Source organism: Pseudophryne corroboree, chromosome 6 (genome assembly GCF_028390025.1).
Source record: "Pseudophryne corroboree isolate aPseCor3 chromosome 6, aPseCor3.hap2, whole genome shotgun sequence".
Taxonomy (NCBI): Eukaryota; Metazoa; Chordata; class Amphibia; order Anura; family Myobatrachidae; genus Pseudophryne; species Pseudophryne corroboree.
In genome coordinates, this window is record NC_086449.1 from 349,648,095 (window position 1) to 349,667,108 (window position 19,014).

General features: G+C 47.7%; 1 protein-coding gene across 1 annotated transcript in view; it reads left to right on the forward strand.

The window, feature by feature from the left end:
• LOC134934568 (stimulated by retinoic acid gene 6 protein-like) overlaps positions 1-19,014 on the forward strand; it is a 140,630-nt gene that overhangs the window by 86,099 nt on the left and 35,517 nt on the right. Inside the window, exons 15-17 of the mRNA XM_063929980.1 lie at positions 4,482-4,530; positions 5,385-5,502; positions 12,614-12,733. Of these exons, the coding sequence (XP_063786050.1) occupies positions 4,482-4,530; positions 5,385-5,502; positions 12,614-12,733 (287 nt within the window). The remainder of the gene's footprint in view (positions 1-4,481; positions 4,531-5,384; positions 5,503-12,613; positions 12,734-19,014) is intronic.

The window sequence follows — 19,014 nt, forward strand, 5'->3', positions numbered from 1 at the left end:
AGCGATTCCATTCGGCAGATTTCACGCAAGAACTTTTCAGTGGGATCTGCTGGACAAATGGTCCGGATCGCATCTTCAGATGCATCAGCGGATAACCCTGTCTCCAAGGACAAGGGTGTCTCTTCTGTGGTGGCTGCAGAGTGCTCATCTACTAAAGGGCCACAGTTATGCATTCAGGACTGGGTCCTGGTGACCACGGATTCCAGCTTGAAAGGCTGGGGAGCAGTCACACAGGGAAAAAAATTTCCAGGGAGTGTGATCAAGTCTGGGGACTTCTCTCCGCATAAATATACTGGAGCTAAGAGCAATTTACAATGCTCTAAGCTTAGCAAGACCTCTGCTTCAAGGTCAGCTGGTATTGATCCAGTGGGACAACATCACGGCAGTCGCCCACGTAAACAGACAGGGCGGCACAAGAAGCAGGAGGACAATGGCAGAAACTGCAAGGATTCTTCGCTGGGCGGAAAATCATGTGATAGCACTGTCAGCAGTTTTCATTCCGGGAGTGGACAACTGGGAAGCAGACTTCCTCAGCACGACCTCCACCCGGGAGAGTGGGGACTTCATCGAGAAGTTTTTTCCACATGATTGTGCACCGTTGGGAAAGACCAAAGGTGGACATGATGGCGTCCCGCCTGAACAAAAAACTGGACAGGTATTGCGCCAGGTCAAGAGACCCTCAGGCAATAGCTGTGGACGTTCTGGTAACACCAGGGGTGTACCAGTCGGTGTATGTGTTCCCTCCTCTGCTTCTCATACCAAAGGTACTGAGAATTATAAGACGTAGAGGAGTAAGAACTATACTCGTGGCTCCGGATGGGCCAAGAAGGACTTGGTACCCGGAACTTCAAGAGATGCTCACAGAGGACTCAGGGCCTCTGCCGATAAGAAGGGACTTGTTTCAGCAAGTACCATGTCTGTTCCAAGACTTACCGCGGCTGCGTTTGACGGCATGGCGGTTGAACGCCGGATCCTAAGGGAAAAAGGCATTCCGGAAGAGGTCATTCCTACCCTGGTCAAAGCCAGGAAGGAGGTGACCGCACAACATTATCACCACATGTGGCGAAAATATGTTGCGTGGTGTGAGGCCAGGAAGGCCCCACGAAGAAATTTCAACTCGGTCGATTCCTGCATTTCCTGCAAACAGGAGTGTCTATGGGCCTCAAATTGGGGTCCATTAAGGTTCAAATTTCGGCCCTGTCGATTTTCTTCCAGAAAGAATTGGCTTCAGTTCCTGAAGTCCAGAAATTTGACAAGGGAGTACTGCATATACAACCCCCTTTTGTGCCTCCAGTGGCACTGTGGGATCTCAACGTAGTCCTGGGATTCCTCAAATCACGTTGGTTTAAACCGCTCAAATCTGTGGATTTGAAATATCTCACATGGAAAGTGACCATGATGTTGGCCCTGGCCTCGGCCAGGCGAGTGTCAGAATTGGCGGCTTTGTCTCACAAAAGCCCATATCTGATTGTCCATTCGGGCAGGGCAGAGCTGCGGACTCGTCCCCAGTTTCTCCCTAAGTTGGTGTCAGCGTTTCATCTGAACCAGCTTATTGTGGTACCTGCGGCTACTAGAGACTTGGAGGACTCCAAGTTGCTAGATGTTGTCAGGGCCCTGAAAATATAGATTTCCAGGACGGCTGGAGTCAGGAAAACTGACTTGCTGTTATCCTGTATGCACCCAAAAAACTGGGTGCTCTTGCTTCTAAGCAGAAGATTGCTAGTTGAATGTGTAGTACAATTCAGCTTGCACATTCTGTGGCAGGACTGCCACAGCCAAAATATATAAATGCCCATTCCACAAGGAAGGGGGCTCATCTTGGGCGACTGCCCGAGGGGTCTCGGCTTTACAACTTTGCCGAGCTGCTACTTGGTCAGGGGCACACCCTGGCTGAGGAGGACCTGGAGTTCTCTCACTCGGTGCTGCAGAGTCATCCGCACTCTCCCGCCCGTTTGGGAGCTTTGGTATAATCCCCATGGTCCTGACGGAGTCCCCAGCATCCACTTAGGACGTCAGAGAAAATAAGATTTTACTTACCGATAAATCTATTTCTCGTAGTCCGTAGTGGATGCTGGGCACCCATCCCAAGTGCGGATTGTCTGCAATACTTGTACATAGTTATTGTTACAAAAAAATCGGGTTGTTATTGTTGTGAGCCGTCTGTTCAGAGGCTCCTACGTTTGTCATACTGTTAACTGGGTTTAGATCACAAGTTATACGGTGTGATTGGTGTGGCTGGTATGAGTCTTACCCGGGATTCAATATCCTTCCTTATTGTGTACGCTCGTCCGGGCACAGTATCCTAACTGAGGCTTGGAGGAGGGTCATAGGGGGAGGAGCCAGTACACACCACCTGATCCTAAAGCTTTAGTTTTGTGCCCTGTCTCCTGCGGAGCCGCTAATCCCCATGGTCCTGACGGAGTCCCCAGCATCCACTACGGACTACGAGAAATAGATTTATCGGTAAGTAAAATCTTATTTTTACACAACCATGTTTTCTTATTGCTGTTCCTAACAGGAGTTTCTATAGAACACAGTGGGGTATATTTACTAAGGTCCCGATTTTGACCGAGATGACGTTTTTTCTTCAAAGTGTCATCTCGGGAATTTACTAAACTCAAATCACGGCAGTGATGAGGGCATTCGTAATATTTTGGAAGTCCTAGGAAAAAATTACGAATCAATACACCATCGGTCAAATACGCCTGCAATTTGGTAGAAATCGGTCATTTACTAAAAAGTGCAAACCACAAACACTGCCGACAATAGCCAAACACTGCCGTGCTGAAATACAATTCGTGAAAAAGTCCTAAAAAAAAACAGACCTGCTTTTTTTCCCTGTGTTTGGATAGGCATGCACGGATCCATGAGATCCGTGCATGTTTTTCAGTGGGAAGGGGTGGGAAAGTGTTATTTAAAAAAAAAAAAGCGTGGGGTCCCCCCTCCTAAGCAAAACCAGCCTCGGGCTCTTTGAGCCGGCCCTGGTTGAAAAAATATGGGGAAAAAAATGATAGGGGTTCCCCCATATTTAAACAACCAGCACCGGGCTCTGCGCCTGGTCCTGGTTCCAAAAATACGGGGGACAAAAAGCGTAGGGGTCCCCCGTATTTCTGAAACCAGCACCGGGCTCCACTAGCCAGATACATAATGCCACAGCCGGGGGACACTTTTATCTAGGTCCCTGCGGCCCTGGCATTACATAACCAACTAGTCACCCCTGGCCGGGGTACCCTGGAGGAGTGGGGGCCCCTTCAATCAAGGGGTCCCCCCCTCCAGCCACCCAAGGGCCAGGGGTGAAGCCCGAGGCTGTCCCCCCCCATCCAAGGGCTGCGGATGGGAGGCTGATAGCCTTTTTGTCAAAAAATAAATATTGTTTTTAGTAGCAGTACTACAAGTCCCAGCAAGCCTCCCCCACAAGCTGGTACTTGGAGAACCACAAGTACCAGCACGCGGTGGAAAACCGGGCCCGCTGGTACCTGTAGTACGCTTTTTGTCCCCCGTATTTTTGGAACCAGGACCAGGCGCAGAGCCCGGTGCTGGTTGTTTAAATATGGGGGAACCCCTGACATTTCCCCCCCCCCCCCCATATTTTTACAACCAGGACCGGCTCAAAGAGCCCGAGGCTGGTTTGGCTTAGGAGGGGGGGGGGACTCACGTAAAACACTGCAAAAAAAAACGAATGACATCGACATCGGTAAATCCGAAAATGCAGAATACGACAGCTTAGTAAATTAGTCGTAATAAATTCAAAAAGTTGCAACTTTACACTTTCGATATCATTCGTGATTGAACTTTGACCTCAGACGGGAAAATACAAATTTTAGTAAATATACCCCAGTCTGTCAGTCTCTCCATTTATTACACTGTCAAACAATAATAGGCTCAGTGCAGTGCTCTATATAGTGTGGGCAAAGCCTCAGTGATGTTATATAGTGACTTTCTGTGAGTATTGTTTTCTATGTAAATACAGTAGGTGCCAAGTCCTCTAATCAAATAGCATTTTTGTTTGTTTTTTTGTAAACCAGAATTTTTTTTCCCCCAGATGATAAGCTTAAACTGTACTGCAAGATACAGTGCCCTAGCCAAGTATTTCTACAGGCAGGGTAGCCGTAAGTAACACTATAGATAAGGAAGACCTTTCCATAGGACTTCAGGAAACAGTCCTGTGGAGACCCACTGAAATTACTCCGTCCCTCGGTGACACACTCATTCTGTGAATATTTCTTTCAGGCATCAAACTATACTTATCAACACTTGACAAATTGATGTATGCCACCGTCTCCATAGGTCTCTATGGAGACGGTGGCATACCTAAATTTGTCAAGTGTTGAAAAGGCGTTAAATAGCAGGAAAAGTGGTACCAAAGGAGAGATCAGTGATTTTTCCCCCAGTTTACCTCTTCGTAAATAACAAATATATATAGTAAATATAATAGAGGTATTCAGGTTCCTTTTATTTACTTTTTTGTTTCTCTATTTCAGGCAGCCAGCATCAGATATACAGGAAATCAGATTGCCTACTTACTGTGGGGTAGGTGAAACAGAAACTTGCGGAGCTGATTCTGAATTGGATGAACCCATGAGTGATTTTCTGTGTGCCTGAGTCTTTGCACTTTCTCTAATATTCAGAGTCTTCTGGGCAGGTGTGGCAGATATAACATTTGCAGAGAGAGTTAGATTTGGGTGGGTTATATTGTTTCTGTGCAGGGCAAATACTGGCTGCTTTATTTTTACACTGCAATTTAGATTTCAGATTGAACACACCCCACCCAAATCTAACTCTCTCTGCACATGTTACATCTGCCCTCCCTGTAGTGCACATGGTTTTGCACAACTGCTAACAAATTTGCTGCTGCGATCAACTCTGAATTAGGCCCATGGGTTTGTCCATTAGAGATTTTGCTGCTGCGATCAGGTCTGAATTAGGCCTCTACATAGGGACATATGTGTGAGGCTGCTATTCTACCCATGCGCAAAGTGATTTTATGTGTTACACTATACAAACTGGCTTAGGTCCCGCTCTGCACCAGACCCTACTGTATACCATCAGCCACTAACTGATCAGTAGAGGAAACATCAGAAAAGGAGGTGTGATATTGCTGCATGTACACAGGGAACCATAGAAAAGTTTGGTATGGGATCCAGAAATATCTAATTATGCTCTAGAGAGCATGATGAGCATATTCTGCTCTGTACAGATATACAATGGTCAAAGGCATGCCATATATTAGTGGGCACTCTTATACAGTACATCCGGGATATAATGAGTGGCAAGTGGGACATCAGTGGAACTTATCAAGTACAGATTGAATCACTCATCTGACAGAGCGCATTCTGACTTATAATGATACATTCTCTTTATTTCTCCTTTATATATCCTTCTAGGATACTTTCTACTGCACCTCATGTTCTTCTTGATAAGCCTTATTATATCATTCTGGTTTGTCCTCCCGATACAGCAGGGAAATGGAATGATGATTCTAGAGGGGCTCGGATACACACTGTAAGAAACCTAACGCACTTTGTATGTATGTCTCACTTACTCAGTTTCATTAATGCTGCAACTAAAATAAATGGTTTTGTGAAAAGCTGATTTTGGTAAGGTGGATGATTCACACTAGTGGCAGAAGTATGGGAGGGGAGCAAGCACAAATATTTTTGCTCTACCTTTGCTGTCCTGAGTGTAAGCTATGACTTTTCAGAGTAATAGGACTACAAGTTCCACTACACTGAAGAGCTACCAACACTAGTCATACACTAGTATAGTGTAACTGAAGGCAGACCCTATGAGCCAGTGTTTGCTCAACACTTTTCTGCAAGTTCAGATTTTTTGTTTTGTGCAGTGCGGTACAGGAGTGCGGAGCTTCCCCAGCAGAGTCCGTCCACATGATCTCTGGCTCTTCTAGCAAACCACCTGATGTCAAAAGGGCTCTTTTCCTGAGTGTAGACGTAACGTGTCATTCACAAGCCTGAACTGTGTCCAAATAGGTACACTCGTCGTCACATAAGCCTAACTGAAACGTAAAAGGACATAATAAAGGTGGCCCACTGGTCAGGCCCAAAACCGTTAATATTGGTCAAGCTCATCATCACAGACACAGAATTTCTGGTATAATTCCTATTGAGGATGAGGAGTTTGCTCAAATATGTGTAAACTACTGCAATAATCCAAGTATTTATACGTAGCTGCTGATATTTTATGATTACGTTTCTAAATTAACTGTATTTCTTTATTTTAAGAAGTAACTGAGAGAACAGATAGCACCACCTAGTGTCTAATATTTGTATGTATTTGATAGAAAAAACAGGATTTTGATACCTACCGGTAAATCCTTTTCTCCTAGTTCGTAGAGAATGCTGGGGTCCACTTAATGACCATGGGGTATAGACGGTTCCGCAGGAGCCATGGGCACTCTTAAGACTTTTCAATGGGTGTGAACTGGCTCCTCCCTCTATGCCCCTCCTCCAGACCCCAGTTATAGGAACTGTGCCCAGGGAGACGGACATTTCGAGGAAAGGATTTACTTTAAACTAGTGGTGAGATACATACCAGCTCACACCTCAACAATGCCGCACGCATGGCATTTAACAGAACACACGCCAACAGGCATGAACCAATTACAGCAACATGCTGAAACTAATATAACACAACTTGTGTAACTCTAATAACAAAACTGCAGGTAAAGTACGCACTGGGACGGGCGCCCAGCATCCTCTACGGACTAGGAGAAAAGGATTTACCGGTACGTATCAAAATCCTGTTTTCTCATACGTCCTAGAGGATGCTGGGGTCCACTTCATGACCATGGGGTTTATACCAAAGCTCAAGTATGGGCGGGAGAGTGCGGATGACCCTGCAGCACCGATTGACCGAACTTGAGGTCTTCATCGGCCAAGGTGTCAAACTTGTAGAATTTACGCATATCACTTAAAAATTTGAAAAAAGAGTCCTTACTCCAATAGACTTTAAGAATGGGAAAAATCCAAAATCATGACAAAAGGGATTTTGGATTTTTCCCATTCTTAAAGTCTATTGGAGTAAGGACTCTTTTTTCAAATATTTAAGTGATATGCGCCAGTGTGAGAAAAAGTATTTTTGTTATTTGTTGTGATTATCGTGGTGAATTTGTGAGGCACCATTTTTTCTCATAGGCTGCTATTCATAGTTAGCGCATCCGTGATCATAATTTTTCATCATAAACTTGTAGAATTTAGCAAATGTGTTTGACCCCGACCAAGTAGCTGCTTGGCAAAGTTGCAATGCCGAGACCCCCCGGGCAGCCGCCCAGGATGAGCCCACCTTCCTAGTGGAATGGGCCTTCACCGACGTCGGTAACGGCAATCCAGCCATAGTATGAGCGTGCTGAATCGTACTTCTCATCCAACGCGCAATAGTCTGCTTGGTAGCAGGACACCCAATCTTGTTGGGAGCATACAGGACAAACAAAGACTGTTTTCCGTATTCGAGCTGTTCTAGCGACATAAATCTTCAAAGCCCTAACCACATCTAGAGACTTTGACTCAGTGAACGTGTCAGTAACTACTGGTACCACAATAGGTTGGTTTATGTGGAAAGATGAAACCACCTTCGGAAGAAAATGTTGACGAGTCCTCAACTCTGCCCTATCTTCATGGAAGATCAGGTACGGGCGGATGCCAATGCCAAAAGCATCACCACTTTCCAAGTGAGAAACTTCAACTCTATCTCTTGTAGAGGCTCAAACCAATCTGATTGAAGGAACTGCAACACCACGTTAAGGTCCCATGGTGCCACTGGAGGCACAAATGGAGGCTAGATGTGCAGAACCCCTTTCACGAAGGTCTGAACCTCTGGAAGAGAGGCCAATTGTTTTTGGAAGAACACTGACAAGGCCGAAATCTAGACCTTGATTGATCCCAATCGTAGGCCCGCCTCCACACCAGCCTGCAGAAAATGGAGAAAACGTCCCAACTCAAACTCTTCCTTAGGAGCCTTCTTGGATTCACACCAAGACACATATTTTCTCCAAATACGGTGGTAATGTTTCGACGTTACTCCTTTCCTGGCCTGAATAAGGGTGGGGATGACTTCCTTGGGAATACCCTTTCGGGCTAGGATCCGGCGCTCAACAGCCATGCTGTCAAACGTAGCCGCGGTAAGTCTTGATACACGCATGGCCCCTGCTGCAACAGGTCCTCGCGAAGAGGAAGAGACTGAGGATCTTCTATGGGCAACTCCTGAAGATCTGGGTACCAAGCCCTCCTTGGCCAGTCTGGGGCAATGAAGATTGCTCGAACTCTTGTTCTTCTTATGATCCTGAGCACTTTTGGGATCAGTGGAAGTGGAGGGAAGACATACACCGACCGGAACACCCACTGGGCCACCAGCGCATCGACTGCTATTGCTTGAGGGTCTCTCGACCTGAAACAATATTTCTGAAGCTTCTTGTTGAGACGAGATGCCATCATGTCTACTTGAGGAACTCCCCAAAGACTTGTCACCTCTGTGAAGACTTCTTGGTGTAGGCCCCACTCTCCTGGATGGAGATCGTGTCTGCTGAGGAAGTCTGCTTCCGAGTTGTCTACTCCCAGAATGAAAATTGCCGACAGAGCCTTTACATGTCTTTCTGCCCAGAGGAGGATCTTCGTCACCTCTGCCATTGCCGCTCTGCTTTTCGTTCCACCCTTCCTGTTTATGTACGCGACTGCTGTTACATTGTCCGACTGGATCTGCACGGGATGATCTTGAAGAAGATGTACCGCTTGTTGAAGGCCGTTGTAAATGGCTCTCAATTCCAGCACGTTTATGTGAAGGCAGGCTTCCTGACTTATTTTCCCTGGAAGCTTTCTCCCTGAGTGACAGCTTCCCAGCCTTGGAGACTTGCATCCGTGGTTACCAGGAGCTAGTCCTGAATCCCGAACCTGCATTCCTCTAGTAGGTGAGGACTGTGTAGCCACCACAAGAGCGAAATCCTGGCCTTTGACGACAGGATTATCTTCCGGTGCATGTGTAGGTGGGATCCCGACCACTTGTCCAACAGGTCCCACTGGTATACCCTGGTATGGAACCTGCCAAACTGTATGGCCTCGTAGGCCGCCACCATCTTCCCCAACAACCGAATGCACTTATGGATCGACACACTCGATGGTTTCAATATCTGTTTTACCATTTTCTGGATTTCCAGAGCCTTTTCCCCCCGGAAGAAATACTCTCTGAACTTCTGTGTCCAGAATCATCCCGAGAAAAGACAATCTTGTCGTCGGTTCCAACTGTGACTTTGGATAATTTATGATCCAACCGTGTTGTTGACAGGGAGAGTGTGATGTTTTGTAACAACTGCTCCCTGGATCTCGCCTTTATCAGGAGATCGTCTAGATAAGGAATTATATTGACTCCTTTTTGACGCTGGAGAATTATCATCTCCGCCATCACCTTGGTGAATACCCTCGGCGCCGTGGAGAGACCGAAAGGTAACGTCTGGAATTTAATGGCAATCCTGAACCGCGAATCTCAGATAAGCCTGGTGAGGAGGATAAATGGGAACATGCAGGTAAGCATCTTTTATGTCTACAGACACCATGTAGTCTCTCTCCTCCAGACTGGAAATCACTGCCCTCAGTGATTCCATTTTGAACTTGAATCGTTTCAAGTAGAGATTCAGATTTTTCAGGTTTAGGATCGGTCTGACCGAGCCGTCCGGCTTCGGAACTACAAAAAGGCTTGAATAAAACCCCTCCCCTTGTTGTGACAAAGGTACCAGGACTATAATTTTTGGATTGCCGCTGTTACTGCTTCCCTTTCTGGAAGAGAAGCTGGCAAGATCGATTTGAAAAATCGGCATGGGGGAACGTCTTGAAACTCCAGCTTGTATGCCTGGGACACTATTTGCAACACCCAGGGATTCAGGCCAGACAGAATCCAACCTTGGCTGAACAGTTTGAGACGTGCCCCCACCCGAGCGGCCTCCCGCAAAGGAGCCCCAGCGTTATGCTAAAGATTTGGCAGAAGTAGGGGTAGACTTCTGCTCCTGGGAACCTGAAGCTGCTGTGGACTTCTTTCCCTTTCCCCTACCCGCAAAGAAGAGGGAACCTCTCACTTTTTTGTATTTATTGGACCGAAAGGACTGCATGTGCGGGTGATATGTCTTTTTTGCCAGTGCAGGCGCAGAGGGCAAAAATGTTGACTTACCTGCGGTAGCCGCCGAGACTAACGCATCCAGTCCATCTCCAAATAAGGCCTCACCTTTATATGGGAGAGCCTCCATATTTCTTTTGGAATCTGCATCCGCGTTCCACTGGCGAATCCACAACGCCAGCCGAGCCGATACTGCCATGGTAGCGGCTTGTGAACTCAAGAGTCCAATATCTTTCATCGCTTCTAGCATGTATGCGGCAGCATCTTTGATATTCCCTAACTTAAGGAGTATCTCATCTTTATCAATCGTGTCAATTTCTGATGACACGCTTTCTGACCAATTTTCAATAAAGCGACTCACCCACGCGCAAGCAATTGTGGGCCTGAGCAGCGTACCATTGGCAACATAAATGGATTTCAATGTAGTTTCCATCTTTCGGTCTGCTGGCTCTTTTAGTGAAGCCGTGCCAGGTGCAGGGAGAATTACCTTCTTTGTCAACCTGGACAGTGCACTGTCTAACACAGGGGGTGACTCCCATTTTTTTCTGTCCTCCACCGGGAAAGGATAAGCTATCTGAATTCTCTTGGGAATACAAAATGTATTTTCGGGATTCACCCACATCCCTTCAAAGAGTGTATTAAGCTCATGGGAAGGAGGTAAAGTGACCTTAGATTTCTTTTCTTTATAGAAATAAGCCTTCTCCTGAGGTACAGGAGTGGCTTCCGTGACTTCCAGAACTTCCCTTATAGCCACAATCATATATTGTATATTTTTTTCCAATTTATGTTCTATTTCTCTGGAGTCACTATTATCGACACAAGAATCAGTGTTCACAATATTTGCAAATGGTCTCTTATGTGACCCAGAGGGGTCACCTGCGGACGGAAGAACAGAGCCCTGAAAAATCACATCCTCCACAGATTTTCTCCAGCACTCAGAATGAGATTCAGACTTATCTAATCTCCTATTGATATGATGCATACTATCACGTATTTCTTTCACCCATGCAGGCTCTTGGTGTGCCGGCAGCACCACCACATTACACTTCTGTGTCCCTAAAATGGTTTCCTCCGGGGAGGAACTCCCTGCCTCTGACATGTCTTACACACGTGTACAACACACACACAGACACACTGGGACTTATAGGGAACAGACCCACAGTAAAATCTGTCAGAGGGACACAGATTAGGAGCAGCCAGTTCACAACCCCAGCGCCAGTATCTAATGCCTGTGAACACAGCATGCCCACTGACATGCAGCGCTTTTTACACAGTAAAACACACTTGTAAAGCACCAAATTCGCTTATCCCCCCCATTTTGCACCCTGATACTTGTAGTCAGAAGTGAAGGAGGACCAGCGATGTCTCTGCAGCCTGAGGAGAGAGAAAATGGCACTGAGCAGTGTGCTGGCTGCCTGAGGAAGAAGCTCCGCCCTTTTTACCTCAGAAACTCTTTATAATATTTTTACTGGCGGGGGTAGGGCTGTGTGCCTGGGCATCTTATGCCCCCTTTTTGCCAGTTTATAGAGGTGTTTTTGATGCCCAGGGCGCCCCCCCCCCGCGCGCCCTGCACCCTGCAGTGCCCGTGTGTGTGGGCAGCAATGGAGGGCTGCCCTCCCGCCAGCCGCGCTGTACCTCAGCCGTCACTTTTCTTGATAGAAGATCTGTCTTCTTCTACTCGCCTGTCTTCTGACTCCTGGCTCTGTGAGGGGGGTGACGGCGTGCTGTGGGAGTGAGCATCTAGACACGGCTAGCATTCAGTACCCTTCAGGAGCTAATGGTGTCCTGTCAGCCAGAAGCAGAGCCATGAAACTCTTCAGGAAATTGGTTCCTACTTCTGCCCCCTCAGTCCCACGAAGCAGGGAGTCTGTTGCCAGCAGTTCTCCCTGAAAATAAAAAACCTAACATAAGTCTTTTCAGAGAAACTCAGTAGAGCTCCTCAGAGTGCATCCAGTCTGCCTGGGCACATTTCTAAAACTGGGGTCTGGAGGAGGGGCATCGAGGGAGGAGCCAGTTCACACCCATTGAAAAGTCTATACCCCCTGGTCATGAAGTGGACCCCAGCATCCTCTAGGACGTATGACAAATGTGCCATGATGGATAACTATGTGTTGAATATAAAAATATAAACACAAAATACTCTGAAATGATATATAAAAACCTATAATATTAAAATTATACATTTAATACAGAACAAAAAATTATACCATTATAGCTTTCAAGATAAGGCATTTTATCCAAGCAAGATAAAAAAAATAAGAATCATACCACTGTTGTTCACTTTTTATTCTTCATAGCATACTTCTTTGGTATTTCGGCTTGGTATAGAAAAAAGAGAAAATGGAGATGCACACTCTATATACTAAACACTGCTAATCAGAATAATTCTAAAAAACAATGCAATATAACATACAGTAAATCTGAGGTGCTTAGCATAAATCCAAGGCATGTGTTTTGGTTTGGTATAAGTTTTTATAGCTGTCTGTATTTCTTGTTGCAGGCTGGGAATAGTCCTCATGATAGCTGTCACTGTTTCCCAGATCATGGCTGCTCAATTTCTTTTTCTACAAGATAAAATCTCACCCACTGATAAGAACAAACCATTGGCCATCAACAACAGGTAATTCTTACTATGACCCTTGGCCTTGGAGGATGATGGAAACTTGAACCCAAATCAGTTTTGAGGATGGATCTTGTGTGTTTTGCTCTTCTCAAAAGCCACTCGCATTAAACTTTATGTAATGTTAAGTTGTAGGCAACCGAGTCATATTCCCACTTGTGGCCGAAGGGGCACAATAGATGGCAATGTGGGCAAAAATTAGTTAGGGGGTGTGTCAAAGTATAAATACTTGTTTTCAGAGTTATCTATTGTAGCAGGGATAAGGCTGGATCAAGTGCTTACTGATACATACTTGCCTACACTCCTGGAATGGCCGGGAGGCTCCTGAAAATAGGGTGGCACTTCCAGCTGCCAGGAAAAGTTGCCAAGTCTCCTGGAGCCGGCTCCATAGCCCGCACCCCCAGCAGCCGCTGGCAACTCCTGTAGCCATCCATGAAGGTGGAGCAGTCCACGGATTGAATTACGTCATTGTAGCCCTGCCCCCCCACTTTATACTAACAATAATCTGGGCATTGAATAGTGGGGAACAGGGCCACGATAACACGATCATGCATCCACGCTGCTGCACTGACCACCTATGATGACGCCATGCCCCCTGTTGTGCCGACCTATCTGCCCATTCTCAGACGGGGCAGCTGGAAAGCCAGTAAGTATGACTGATAATGAAAACAGTCATGAAAACCAATCATACGAATTGGGTCAGTGCGTACAACTAGTGGTGCCAAGAGGAGCGGGCGGAGACTCTTTACCCGAGCCTGTTGGAAGCGCCCGGAGGGGCCCAGGTCCTGCTGCCCCACCCCCATTGTAGGCAGAGGCACTAAGAGCGGAGAGAGAGAGGGAGGAGTGACTGCTGCAGCAGCAGCCTCTCTCCCCAGCCCAGCACACGCTGCTGTCTGTGTGCTGCACTGGGGAGAGAGGCAGCTGCTGCAGCAGTCACTACTCCCTCTCCCTGCATGCTGCATGATGTGCGGGTGTGATCTCACCTGCGCGCCACCTGCAACCTGCACCCATCTGCCACACAATTACTAATATTTAACATTAAATAAGGAGGGAGGCTGGCCAAACCTCGCTGCATTGGCCATGCCCCCCGCCCCCCGCCAGTACCTGGGCCCAGCTGTCAGCACTCCGGCGTACAACGCAGCATGCAGTGAGTGGAATATTTATGCATGCAGTATGGGACAGTAGAACATGAAAACAGCATAATAACCAGGGACGTGCAGTTAGGGGAGGCAGTGCCTTCCCTGTCATACTACTCCAAAGTTTTGACTATAACAATTAATAGAATAATGCAAACAAGATATTAATAACTTACATATATCTTCTTTGTAGTATTCTACTAATTGTCATAATTTCTGCAGGGGGAGGAGGCAGTAAGCAGCTCTGCCTCCTCTCCATATGTCAGACTGTGCCTGGAGCTGGGGACTGGTCCGTGCTGCAGCCAATAATGCTGCATAGAAAACAGAGCCTGTGAGGCTCTATCAGATCTGCCTCAGGAGCGTGCGTGACCTGTGCTCTCACTTCCCTGCCTGGCTGCATAGTCACAGCAGCCTCTCTCCCCCTGTGCTCCCCGCCCCCTTCTCATGCTGTCGATGGAAGAGCCAGCCCTGGGAACAGCCCAGCACTGTTGTCAGTGGGGGAGAACCCAGAAACAGCAGCAGAGGACCCAGGAGCAGCAGCAGCCGAGGACCCAGGAGCAGCAGCTGAGGAACCACTGGGAGCTGACACAGCAGTATGTGCTCCCAGTACTCCTGCAGTGCATGGTGTAACCCAGCAGCCGGCTACCATCAGGTACTCTGCCCATCCTTCCCCTCCTCCTCTCACTCCATACAGTGCCCCCCCTGTACCATGTATTCCCCCTTATGCCATGTGTTACCCTGTGCCCCCTAAGCCATGTGTTAACCTGTGCCCCCCTGTGCTCTCCTTGCCATGTGTTACCCTATGTTAGCCTGGGTCATGTATTATCCTTTGACCCCCCCCCCCCCCCCGTGCCATGTGTCACCCTGTGTCCCCGGTGCAATGTATTAACTTGTGCCCCCATGTACCATGCATTACCCTGTGCCCCCTATGTCATGTGTTAATCTCTGCCCCCCATGCCATGTGTTACCCTATGTTACCCCATACCAAAGCAAAACTGCTACTGCTTACACTCACATTCTGAGGGCCGCCCAGCACAGTGCAAGGCAGCCCAGCATGCTAATTGCCCCCAAGCGATGCGATTGCAAATCAACTACCATCGCATCGCAGAATTTGGCAGTTTGTGGAAGCCCTCTGCGCACCACCGCCATGTTTCTTACCGCAGGAAATGCAGGCGATGTCATTGGGCCGCCCCGAAAATCGCCAAAACATGCCTTCGTTTCCTTCTCTCCTCCCCCCAATGCTGCGTCGCCACCCACTGAACACACCCACCGCCTGTCACTTAAATTGAGATTGCATCCTTTCCGGTATGCGATCGCAAATGTGAAAGTCCACATGCGCTGTGGACTTTGCGCATGCACAGATGGCTGAAAAACGTCCGTCAGCGATTATAGCAGTTTTACAACTGCTACTGAATTAGGCCCTGTGATTGCTGCCCATTGCTGTGATGCTTGCAGATGGGATGGACTATATTATATAGGGTGGTATATGGAATAAATCTGGCTCTGATACTAGCCAGTGCCTCCCCAGCCATTGACCTCACCGCACTTCATTGATAATAACAGGATATTCTGACACTATCAGGTCTTCCTGTCCATCATTTAAAATGTTTCACCAAAGTGTGAGATTACAAGGTATAATCACTGATGTTGCAATGTATCTCCATTACATGCATATCTATATCATTCCTGCAGCACATCACCATCAATGCTCATTAGTGAATTTCCCCCTAAAAGTGATTTGGAATTTATATATACAGAAGCTTTTCTGGTACCCATGGTACCCCTTTCATGAACTGCACCAGCGACTGAACTACTATTGGTGTAGCAAGTAGGTCTAAGGGGCTCACTACTGCCCAGACTAGCAATGAGTTTTTTCTTGGGCTACCGCCCAACCATTTTGAGCAAAGTCGGATGACTGGCCCAGCGAAGCCTAAGTAACCTGTCCCTTACCTCAGAGAGGCAGGGTTGACCATGTATGTGTGCAGCAGCATCAGTCTGCCATCTAAGCCAGACTAATAGAGAAGTCCTGCGCCTGTCAGTGCTGATGACCACAGCCATGTACTGCCTCGTGTTCATAGAGTGCTGTGAATTCTTCCTGAATCACAGCCTATGAATTAAAAGCAGCTCATGGGCGGCGTAATTGGTACTATCAGAGCCTGCTTGACGAGTGCTGAACTGAGGAAAGCACTGGTAGTTGGGACCCTTCTCACAGACAGGGCAGAGGCCACTGTGTTCTGGTGTTGATATTGCAGAGTTATACAGGCACACACCAGTGAATCACTCACTGTTACATGTACACTGGTGAGGGGGCGGAGCTTGAGCGGTTCAGGGGAACAGCATTATGGCAGGTTTTAACCAGCTCTTATAGGCGCTAAGTAGGAGACTACTATCTCCCACTATCTCACTACACAGTCTGGCCCCTGCACATGCTGAGTAGTGATCTTGGTGGCCATCTTGCGATAGGTCATGAGGAATCCCTATTAGAAAGGAAGACTAGAGTCTGTGCTGTAGCGCACTTTTCTTTCAATACCCACCCCCACCAGGGTACATCCTCCACAGGACTGTGCGATTGTACTCCTGTAACCTACTACCTTTTCCTGTCACTGTGTCTCTTTCTCTGCCATCCACTGCTTCTCATACTTGCCTACTTTTGAAAAGTAGTTTCAGGGAGATTATAAATTGTGTGCCATTGAGGGGGCGTGTCACATTCCACCCAAGGGGCATGTTTATCTCCACCTATGGGCGTATCTATTGTCACTCAGGGGTGTGTCCTGCAGTGGCAGATGAAAACTAAAGTACAAAGCGCAGGACATGGTACACACTGACATCACAGCTACATTACACAGCAGAGATACATACTGACATCACACCTACATCATCGTAACACATACAGTATATGTGACACACATACACGTGTCAGACATTAATACGGCCCAAGTGACTACTTTAAAGTTTAAGCTTTGATGTTCTTAAATTTGTTTTCTCTGACGTCCTAGTGGATGCTGGGGACTCCGTAAGGACCATGGGGAATAGCAGCTCCGCAGGAGACTGGGCACAACTAAGAAAGAATTAGGACTACCTGGTGTGCACTGGCTCCTCCCTCTATGCCCCTCCTCCAGACCTCAGTTAGAATTTTGTGCCCGGCCGAGCTGGTTGCACACTAGGGGCTCTCCTGAGCTCTTAGAAAAGAAAGTATATTTAGGTTTTTTATTTTCAGTGAGATCTGCTGGCAACAGACTCACTGCTACGAGGGACTGAGGGGAGAAGAAGCAAACCTACCTGCTTGCAGCTAGCTTGGGCTTCTTAGGCTACTGGACACCATTAGCTCCAGAGGGATCGAACACAGGCCCAGCCTCGGTCGTCCGGTCCCGGAGCCGCGCCGCCGTCCCCCTTGCAGAGCCAGAAGCAAGAAGAACGTCCAGGAAATCGGCGGCTGAAGACTCCGGTCTTCATTAAGGTAGCGCACAGCACTGCAGCTGTGCGCCATGCACACCGCACACTCCGGTCACTGATGGGCGCTGGGGGGGGGGGCGCCCTGGGCTGCAATAAGAGTACCTTAGCTTGGCAAAAAAACACATAATATAGTCAGTAAGACTATATATGTGTAAAATCCCCTGCCAAAAATATCCTGAAAAAAGCGGGAGAAGTCCGCCGAGAAGGGGGCGGGGCTATCTCCCTCAGCACACTGGCGCCATTTCCTCTCACAGCTCCGCTGGAAGGACGCTCCCAAGGCTCTCCCCTGAAGTTTCCAGGCTCAAAAGAGAGGGGGGGCACTAAATTTAGGCGCAAACTGTGTATTATAGCAGCTATAGGGGAAAAATCACTGTGTGTAGTGTGTATCCCTGCATTATATAGCGCTCTGGTGTGTGCTGGCATACTCTCCCTCTGTCTCCCCAAAGGACTTTGTGGGGTCCTGTCCTCAGTCAGAGCATTCCCTGTGTGTGTGCGGTGTGTCGGTACGGCTGTGTCGACATGTTTGATGAGGAGGCTTATGTGGAGGCGGCGCAGGTGCCGATAAATGTGATGTCACCCCCTGCGGGGTCGACACCTGAATGGATGGACATGTGGAAGGAATTACGCGACAGTGTCAACTCCTTACATAAAAGGTTTGACGACATAGCAGATGTGGGACAGCCGGCTTCTCAGCCCGTGCCTGCCCAGGCGTCTCAAAAGCCATCAGGGGCTCTAAAACGCCCACTACCTCAGATGGCAGACACAGATGTCGACACGGATACTGACTCCAGTGTCGACGACGATGAGACTAGTGTACATTCCAATAGAGCCACTCGTTATATGATTACGGCAATGAAAAAATGTGTTGCACATTTCTGATATTACCCCAGGTACCACAAAAAAGGGTATTATGTTTGGGGAGAAAAAGCTACCAGTGGTTTTTCCCCCATCTGATGAATTAAATGAAGTGTGTGAAGAAGCGTGGGCTTCCCCCGATAAGAAACTGGTAATTTCTAAAAAGTTACTAATGGCGTACCCTTTCCCGCCAGAGGACAGGTCACGTTGGGAGACATCCCCTAGGGTGGATAAAGCGCTCACACGTCTGTCAAAAAAGGTGGCACTACCGTCTCCGGCCGCCCTAAAGGAGCCTGCGGATAGAAAGCAGGAGGCTATCCTGAAGTCTGTATATACACACTCAGGAATTATACTGAGACCGGCTATTGCTTCAGCATGGATGTGCAGTGCTGTAGCTGCGTGGTCAGATTCCCTGTCGGAAAAATAAGATTTTACTCACCGGTAAATCTATTTCTCGTAGTCCGTAGTGGATGCTGGGACTCCGTAAGGACCATGGGGAATAGCGGCTCCGCAGGAGACTGGGCATAACTAAAGAAAGCTTTAGGACTACCTGGTGTGCACTGGCTCCTCCCACTATGACCCTCCTCCAGACCTCAGTTAGGATACTGTGCCCGGAAGAGCTGACACAATAAGGAAGGATTTTGAATCCCGGGTAAGACTCATACCAGCCACACCAATCACACCGTATAACTCGTGATACTATACCCAGTTAACAGTATGAAATATAACTGAGCCTCTCAACAGATGGCTCAACAATAACCCTTTAGTTAGGCAATAACTATAAACAAGTATTGCAGACAATCCGCACTTGGGATGGGCGCCCAGCATCCACTACGG